Source organism: Balaenoptera physalus (genome assembly GCF_965194825.1).
Source record: "Balaenoptera physalus genome assembly, chromosome: 19".
Taxonomy (NCBI): domain Eukaryota; kingdom Metazoa; phylum Chordata; class Mammalia; order Artiodactyla; family Balaenopteridae; genus Balaenoptera; species Balaenoptera physalus.
Genome location: NC_138900.1, coordinates 39,209,606 through 39,219,483, shown reverse-complemented (window position 1 = coordinate 39,219,483; position 9,878 = coordinate 39,209,606). Strand labels below are relative to the sequence as shown.

At 37.9% G+C, this 9,878-nt stretch overlaps 1 protein-coding gene across 2 annotated transcripts in view; it reads right to left on the bottom strand.

The window, feature by feature from the left end:
• Positions 1-1,569: 1,569 nt before the first annotated feature.
• The window catches only part of BBS2 (Bardet-Biedl syndrome 2), a 58,481-nt gene continuing 50,172 nt past the window's right edge, over positions 1,570-9,878 (bottom strand). For both annotated transcript variants that reach the window (XM_082436986.1, XM_082436987.1), the window contains 3 exons: positions 9,145-9,257; positions 2,772-2,920; positions 1,570-2,047 (listed from right to left, as the gene is read on the bottom strand). In XM_082436986.1, coding sequence (XP_082293112.1) covers positions 1,941-2,047; positions 2,772-2,920; positions 9,145-9,257 — 369 coding nt within the window. In that variant the 3' untranslated portion in view covers positions 1,570-1,940. The remainder of the gene's footprint in view (positions 2,048-2,771; positions 2,921-9,144; positions 9,258-9,878) is intronic.

Sequence of the window (9,878 nt, the reverse complement as noted above, 5' to 3'; positions counted from 1 at the left end):
AGGATCAAATTAATGTGAAAATAACCTATTTGTAATCTATAAGTCAGGGCTATAAAAAGTAATCTTGCTGCAGGTCGACCCCTTCAAGCCTTGTCCATGAATACTTTTAGGTGTAAGAAGGAAGTTTTGGGGCTGAAGAACAACAGAATGACCTTTAATGAGATGATTCTTTAAGGGTCCCTAAAAATGAATAATGCCATACAATTTAAAACCAGCACCAACTAGAGATTTTAATCTCAAAAGGTGTAAGTTAGACTATGGCTAAAACAGAAAAAGACCCCACGGTGGGACTTTCGTCTTGCCAGTAGCTCTGTGGCTCTGGCAAGTAATTAATCCCTGCGCTTCAGTTTCCTCATCTTTGAAGAGGTATAAAAGATTACTAATTTGGAGATTACTGAAGATAATATATGTGGCTGTCTTTTGAGCTTACGGGTTGAAAATGCAAAACAAAGGTATTAGAGGGGCATAACAGTCTCATAAAAATTAGGGCTCCTTAAAGCTCACATTTCAGAAATAGAAGAGGTAATCCTAAATGGCCAAACGGGGGAAACTGTGAGATTAATGGACCACAGAGGAAAGCCCTATGTTCTGCGTCGTCTCTGGCGTTTCATGCAGGTCAGTATTCTGAGGCAGAGAGCAGACTCCCCACCGGACAATCTGAATAAAAGGATTACAGCCTGCCAGACGGCTTACAGAATTATTAAGGCTGTCGAATAAAAACCTGTAGGATGCAATTGTAGAATCTATTCTCAAGTCCGTACTGTAGAACCAGGCTGCCAAAGTAGCTGCTCCTGCCAGATCAGGAAGCTGCTTGTGAAACCGGGAGGCACCCTTTACTGCATATATAAACACAGGACTGCCTCAGGCTGAGCCACTGAATGAGCTACCATTTACTGGTTCCAGACAGCACCACAGTGCTCCATTCAGGAAACCGCACATGCAAAACCAGGAAGCTGCCACTCTAGCTTCAAGGTCCCCCAGTCATGCCAGCTTTTCCACTACCCAGAATCTATTTCTGCTACGTCGGCAAGCCTCAGAGACAGAGTTTGGCTCCAGAACCACGCCACATTTGCTATAATCCACACTGATCAAATGCATGCCCGATATCCCATTTATCTCAGTTCAAATTTCAAGTCTCATGTGATTGCATCTGAAATGCAAGCTGAATCAAACCTGGATCACCAGCTGGAAACAAATTGGAGAAACTTCTGTTTTAGCTTCCTGCTCTTCACAGGAAAGGGAAGTCACACTAGAAGAAAATTGGAACATATTCTGAGCCAGACCTCCATAATTGCATTAGACTTCACTCTCACTTCTCCACATTCAGCTCTGAAAATTCCAAACGGTTTTTTGTTATACAGAGAATTATATATATGGCCCATCTTCGGACCAAAGTGTAGAACATTCCTACTGTAAGTAAGTTCTTAATAAGTATATATTCAATAAAATGACGTGAGGTTTAAAAAAAAGGCACACAAATTGAATATCCATATTTTTGTTTTTCTCCACATAATACAAATGGTTTTATGCAATTCTGATATGGTGGTGATTTCACAATCAGTCAACACATAGTGCAACACCTTTAAATTTTAATGAAAAAGTAGATAATCTACTTTAATTACAATTTCAAGAAAGAAGATGCATCTACATACTGACTTTACATACGTACAGTAAAACTGGACTTTGAAGCCCTAATGTTTCAAAAGTATTCATTTCCCTCCATACAAACCTAGTGTATTCTGCAACGGTACTACTGATTTTAAAAAAAGAAGGTGAATACACTTTTCAGATGCAATGCTTTGTCTTTCATTTGTACAACTCACCAAGGTGGTTTTCGCTCTCAGCACCTTGGGTTCTCCAGGACGTGATCCAAAGCAAACCAGCCTAGAAGTTTAAGGAAAAACCCCTTCTAGCAACCTAGTTACCTATTCTTTCCTCTCCTATGAAGAAGCTGTCCCCACCCGCATGATTCGGAACAGCGTGTTGATGTTGTTGCTTCGAATCGCATCCCGACAAGCAGTGATCACCTGGTTCTTTGGTTTTCCAACTGTAAGAGAAGAAACATCAAATCCATATGAGCCAAAAGATTATTAAAAGTGAAATTATGAATCAGAGGCTATCTAAAAAAACAACATAAAACTAGGGTAGAAAAGAGTTATAGGTAACTACAAATTCAACGAATTTATCTTACCATTCCCTAAAAAAGATACATACCCTTGTAAGGGACTTTATCACAAACCAAGCTTAGAAATTATCTCACACCTAGACACCAAGAGTCAGTTTTAGAAATAATCTTTGCTAAGTGGATATGAGCTTTGATCCTTTTCTATAAAAGGAGGTCAAAGCACTGACCCAAAACAGCGGATTCCAGGTATAAATCTCTGGCTGATATTTCTGCTTCCTTTGGTTTATTCTGTTGTTCTTTTTGTAAATTTTAAGTTGGAAACTTAACTCATTAATTTTCAGTCTTTTTTATTTTTTTCTAATAGGAGTATTTAAGGCTTTCCTCTTGAGTATCTGTCACTAGGTTTTTCTTTAGAGGATGTAGCAAGATCTAAGAAAAGGAGCTGAAAGTGTTCTTTCCCTCTGAAGTCTGCAGACTAAAGGCAAACAACAGGTTGACTGAAACTCAAGTGAACGGTGCTAACTTCAGTATGAAAGGCATCTTTATAGATACAAGCCCTGATATGAATTCTTGAAGCTACCACCATCTTCAGTGGTTCTCACCCCAAAATTACAGACGAAATACAGTGCTACAAAAAGAGACTTACCACGTAGACGACCTGCTCTTTGAATCGCTTGATTTACTGCTTTGAGGCTTCCCAACAGCTCTGTGTGATTGTTACAGCGAATTTTATATCCATTGAGCAAATCTTTATTAAGGTCATATAGTTCCATGTAGCGATTCTTCATTGTTTTCCTGTGTACATCAAGAGAAATTTAGCACCACTGTACCTCAATATGGCAGGCTTAAATGAAAAGACTTGCAAAATTCTTAGACATTAAAAAAAGGAACAAACCAGATTTTTAGCTGTATTGTCATTAAAACAGGGTAACTGCTAAAGTCTGCTTTGAAAACATTGAGAATTTTCTATGAAATATTCTGTTTCTTCCAAATAAATGGAAGACAAGTGGCCTTCCTTGGTTATTGATCCATGGTTTGTTTGAACTTAGGAACCAAGAATTATCATGCCCATGATATGAGGGGTGGGGAAAAGTAAGGTGATAGACTACCTTCCAAGCTTCAGATTAATACTGACAGTTTCTTATAAAGTTAAACATACACTTACTATACAACACAGCAATCACATTATGCCACATTTCACCCAAAAGAAATGAAAATATGTCTGCAAAAAACCTGTATGCAAATGTTTATAGCAGCTTTATTCTCAATCACCAAAGTCTGGAAACAACCCAAATGTCCATTAATTGGTGAATGGATACACAAAGTATGCATATCCATACAATAGAATACTATTCAGCAATAATAAGGAATGAACTATTGATAACTTGCAACGATATGGATGAATCTCAAAGGCATTATGGTAAGTGAAAGAAGCCAGACCCAAAAGGCTATATATTTGTATGATTCCATTTATTTGACATTTAGGAAAAGGTAAAACTATAGGAAGAGAAATTAGATCAGTGGCTGCCAGGGCCTGGAGGTTAGGAGAGGTACTTGATTCTGGTAGTAGTATAAGTTTCCCCAAATTTATTGAACTGTAAACCTAAAAAGGGTGAATTATCTACATGTATATTATAAATTATATATCAACTAACCTGGCTTTAAAAAATACAAACAATGTATACCTGATAGTCTCTAAATGAAATATAAATAAATCAAGAAAAAAGGAATTTAGAGGTTGCTGGTCACTTCTCTCCAGTTTAGCACAGTCAAATACCTAAAGCCAGCAACATCTCTTTCACTTAAAAAAAAAAAAAAAAAGCCAGAGAGAGAAAAAAAGGAGGAGCCCTATAGATAAAGTTGGTCAAAAAAAGCAAAATTCTTATATACCTCAGAGAAAACAACTGGAAGAAAATGAACTGGAAAGAGGTAAAACTATCTCAATTTACAAATAATACAGTGTACCTCTGGAAAAACTAAACTATAAGATAATTCAGTAAAGTAGTAGACTATAAAATCAACACAGAAAAATCAATAGTGTTCATATAGACAAACAAAAAAACAGAAGATATAATGTGGAAGAAAGAGCCTATTTACAATTGCAAAAAGAAAATACCTACATCTAAACTTGACAAGCAATGTCTGATACCTACGTGAACAAAACCATACAACTCCTGAAACACATAAACATGCCTTGAACAAAATATAAAGACATACCGCATTCTTAGTAAGACTGAACATCACTGTAACAATGTCAATTCTTCCTAAGTTAATAAATTTAACGTGATCCCAGTAAAACTGCCTACTTTTTTCTGGAGCTAAAATAACTGATAAAGTTCACAGAACAAACAAGCATGAGTAGCCCAGAAAACCATGAAAAAGAAGAGCAAAAGGGTTGGGGGAGGAGCACCTAGCCATACCAGACATTAAAACATACAAAGCATTTTTAAGAAAAGAATCGTACTGTCAAATGAAGAGACAAGATGGATGGATAGAGCAATATAGAAAATCCAGAAATAGACCCATTGCATATGGAAATACATTATATTATTATAAAGGCAGCATCTCAAATCAGTGGGAAAACAGGCTTTTAACGTAGTATTACTGAAACAATGTGACAGTCACATAGAAAAAGATAAAACTGAATTTATAACTTACACTGAACACCAGGATAAACTCCAACTGTAACAGACTTAAATGTAAATATACAAAATACTAAAAGAAAGTATAGGTGAATTTCTCTACAAATGGGAAGTAAGGGAACTTTTGTAACTAGAACTCAAAATGTAGAAGTACCAAGGAAAAGACAGATCAATTTGACTACATAAAAAATTTTAAAAGCTTTTATACTCAAAACCAAAAATCTAAATAGGCAAAAGAAATAAACAATTTACAGGGAATTCCCTGGCAGTCCAGTGGTTAGGACTCCAAGCTTCCACTGCAGGGGGCACAGGTTCAATCCCTGGTTGGGGAACTAAGATCCCTCATGCTGCCTGGCGTGGCCAAAAAAAAGAAAGAAAGAAAGAAACAATTTACACACAAAAAGAAACACAAATAAGCCCTTAAAATAATGAAAAGATGCTCAATACTGCTCATAATAAAATAAATGAAAATTAAAACAACAATGAGACCATTTCTCACCCACTGAATTGGTAAGTATCCAAGAGTTTGCCAACATACTCCACTGACAAGACTAAGGGAAACAGGCACTCTCAGAGGAGAATGCAAAATGGTATGACGGCTATGGAGGGGAAGGAATTTGGCAAAATCTTGCAAAACTGTATACACATGTATCATTTTCCCCAGCAATCCCATTTTAGAACTTTTCCCCAAAGATACCTGAGTAAAAATATGAAAAGATTTATGTAACAAAATTATTCACTGCAATATAATAGCAGAAGAGCAACCCAAATGTGGAGAACTAGCTGAATAAACATCCAGAGAATAGAGTACTGTGTAGCTGTAAAAACAAATGAGAAGGATCTCTGTGTACTACCGTGGAATGAACTCCAAGCTATATTTTTAAGTGTAAAAAGCAAGGTGGAGAAGAGTAACTTGCTATGATTTACTTACCATGTGAGGAGATGTGTGTGTGTATATTTAAATTTTTGATTGGTTATTTATAGTGAAAGGGAGGAAACAGGATGGAGGTGACAGGAAAGAGAAGTTAGACTTTTCTGCACATGTTTTATAGGACCGACTTTGGACCCATATAAGGTTTTAATAAATATGTAATAAAATCAAACCAAAAAGGAAAAAATGTCAATCCCCTAAGATTGACAGCAAAATGAACCAAATGAACCTAACTGTATATTCACACTTGTAGCATGATCAAAAAAAGAGGAGTTATTTCAAATGACTTTAAAATATAGTAATCTGACTAAAACTCCCTACTAGAACACACTCTAAAGACACAAAGAACTAGAAAAAAAGTCTTACTCCATTTTCGGCAATCATATTGTTGACAGTAACATTGGTATTATCCTTAAATGCTGTGTGTGTACCATAAGATAAAGCCAATAGTTATGCTGACAGGGGTTAGAGACATGATTTCCAATGTGAGAGAGAAGAGATATACCGTTAACATCAAAATTAAGTAAGAGCCTGTATTCATAAATTTGAAGTGGAAATAGTATGAATTCACGATATATTTGCTCATTGAAAAAAACATATAATTTCCTAGCTTTATCTATTGAAAAGGTCTCAAATCAATATCCAACCCAGTAGCAATGAGCATCTCTAATGCTCAGACTATGATCTCCATTTCCCACTATAAAGGACCAGGACTGAAGAAATAGCTGATTCCAGATTCAGAACAGGATATATACCAGATAAGCCTAAAACATATTGTACAAGAAAACAAACTAATGAAACTAATAGGTCTGTCCAAAGGTATTGATAACTGCAGCCAACCTGAAAAGGCTTCTACTGGCCAAAGACAGGACAACTGAGCCATCATAAAGAATAACTGAAATGGACTGAAGCACATTAAAAATGTTAATAGGATTTTAAAAATCTCATTGGTCAACTTGGAGATGCTAGGGAACCAGCTCATTATTTTAAAGCTGATAAATAGTGTGTCATTCCAGTACAAACTGTACCTCAGGGAACCAAATAATTCATTAATTCATGAAGGAATGTTACTCTTTATAGAAGTACTTCAGCCAATTTACAAAGAAAAAATAACAATTAAAATATCACTACTTTGCAAACCCGAAAAGAAATAATTGATTTCAGCAGTGATCATCAACAGCTGGTAACATAATAAAAAGAGACAACCAGACGTTACATGCATCCTCACAGAAGTACACAGCACCACTTACGAAGCATTCTTGCTAAAAAATTGAACCTGAATCTGATCAATCCTCTATATCTAACTACCATTTTCACAGAAATACAGGGAACAGAAGAATACTACTAAACATTACCACAGGATACAATCAACAAAATCCAAAGTGGGAAACTAAAGAAGAAGGAGAGAGTTAGGAGAAAAAGTGAGCAAGCAAATATATGGATTAAAAGAGATTTATCAACCAAATTCAATGCATGGTCTTTGGTCTTTGAATCTTGAACAAAACAACTTAAAACACACAAACACACACACATACATTTGAGACAACTGGGGAAATTTTAAACACCGACTAGATATTTTGTGATATTAAGAAATTATTTTAGGGCTTCCCTGGTGGCTCAGTGGTTATGAATCCGCCTGCCAGTGCAGGGGACACAGGTTCACGCCCTGGTCCTGGAAGATCCCACATGCTGCGGAGCAACGAAGCCCGTGTGCCACAACTACTGCGCCTGCACTCTAGAGCCCGCGAGCCACAACTACTAAAGCCCGCGTGCCTAGAGCCGGTGCTCCGCAACAAGAGAAGCCACCGCAATGAGAAACCCACGCACCGCAACGAAGAGTAGCCCCTGCTCGCCGCAACTAGAGAAAGCTTGTGTGCAGCAAGGAAGACCCAACGCAGCCAAAAATAAATTAATTAATTAATTTTTAAAAAAATTATTTTACATTTTTCTAAGTGTGATAATGGTATTGTGGTTATTTTTTTTTAAAGGTTCATTGTCTGAAATATTTGTGGCTAAAATTATATGATGTCTGGAATTTGCTTTAAAATAATACAGTACCTAGAAGAGGAAGAAGGTGAATGTGGAGATGAAACAAGATGAGCCCTTAGTTGATGACTACTGAAGCTAAGTAGCTGCTATAGAGGAAATCATATAATTCAATCTACTTTTGTGTTTGAAATTTTCAACAATATAACTTTCAGAAATCACTTACTTCTGAGCAAGACCATTTTAACTATCTGCTAATGATTCAGGCCTTTCAGGAAAACAAGCAGCACCTTAGGCGAACTCTTGCCTCTAAAATGCACACATAAACTTCACCTATCATTGGTGAACTATTTTACTGAATCCACCTCAGTACATTTTATTGCCAAGATAAATTTTGCATCTTAGCAAGAAGCTAGATGTGCACAAATTTGTTTTTAACTTTTTATTCTAAAATATAATACATATTCAGGGACTTCCCCAGTGGTCAGGTGGTAAAGAATCTGCCTTCCAATGTAGGAGACATGGGTTCGATCCCTGGTCGGGGAACTAAGATGCCACATGCCGCGGGGCAACTAAGCCCACACACCACAACTACTGAGCACACGCGCCTCAACTAGAGAGCCCGCATGCCGCAAACTACAGAGCCCACGTGCTCTGGAGCCCGTGAAAGATCGCCACAACGAAAGATCCCGCATGCTTCAACGAAGATCCCGCGTGCTGCAACTAAGACCTGATGCAGCCAAAAGTTTAAAAATTTTTAAAAATATAAATAAATATTAAAATATAATACATATTCAGAAAAACTCACAAAACAAATGCTTGTTAACTAGGTCAAGAAACAGGACATTGCCAGCATTCCAGAAGCTTCCCAATGTGTTCTCTCTGAACAGAGTCCCCTCCTCCCCTAGGAGAAAATACTATCTTATATAATAATCTCTTCCCTGTATTTCTTTATATTTTTGTCATCTATGTATGCTTCCCAAATGATATAGCTTAGTTTTGTCTGTTTCCAAACTATATAAATGGAAGCATTTTGTACATACTCTTTTGAGTCTTACTTGTGTCAATCTCCATTATGTTTGTAAGATTTGTCCACGTTGTCACATGTCAGCCAGACACGTGCATTCTCATTGCATGTAGTGTTCCACTGTACAGATATATCATAATTTATCAGTTGTATGAGTACGGATTGTTTCCACTTTGGGCTTCATATGAACGATGCCTTTATGAACGTTCTTGAACTAACATCCTGGTTTATATGCACAAATTTCTCGAGGTTATAAACCAGGAGAATTGCTGGGTCATAGGGTATGCACATTTTCAACTTTACTGATGATGCCAAGTTATTTTCCAAAGCCTCTGTACCTATTTACACTCCTACTAGTAGCATCTGAGAGATGCTACTCCACATCGCTGACGCTTTCCACCACGTACCTGTCCCGGCCGTGGTAGATACTCACATGTCCCGCATCAGACGAGCATCCTCAGCTCGAACCAGCAAACTTCGGATCAGATTAGAATTATCAGCCATGTCAGCACTGAGCTTCTGATGCACTGAGTGATATTCATCCACCTGGAGACCATGAACACCCAGGAATTAAAAAGACCTCACAGGGACTTCCCTGGCAGTCCAGTGGCTAAGACTCTGCGCTTCCACTGAAGGGGGCACGGGTTTGAGCCCTGATCGGGGAACTAAGATCCCGCATGCCTGCCGCGTGGTGGCCAAAAAAAAAAAGCCTCACAAACATCTTGAAAACTAGATAAATGGAAAAGACGCTATGTATTATATACCGAGGCCCTTTTCTTTCTTTTTTTTTAAAAAATTTATTTATTTATTTATTTATTTTTTATTTATTTTTGGCTGTGTTGGGTCTTCGTTGCTGCATGCAGGCTTTCTCTATTTGCAGTGAGCAGGGGCCACTCCTCGCTGCAGTGCATGGGCTTCTCATTGCGGTGGCTTCTCTTGCTGTGGAGCACGGGCTCTAGGCGGGCAGGCTTCAGTAGTTGTGGCATGTAGGCTCAGTAGTTGTGGTTCGCGACTCTAGAGCGCAGGCTCAGCAATTGTGGCGCATGGGCTTAGTTGCTCCGCGGCATGTGGGATCTTCCCGGACCAGGGCTCAAACCCGTGTTCCCTGCATTGGCAGGCGGATTCTTAACCACTGCGCCACGAGGGGAGCCCCGCCCTTTTCTTTCT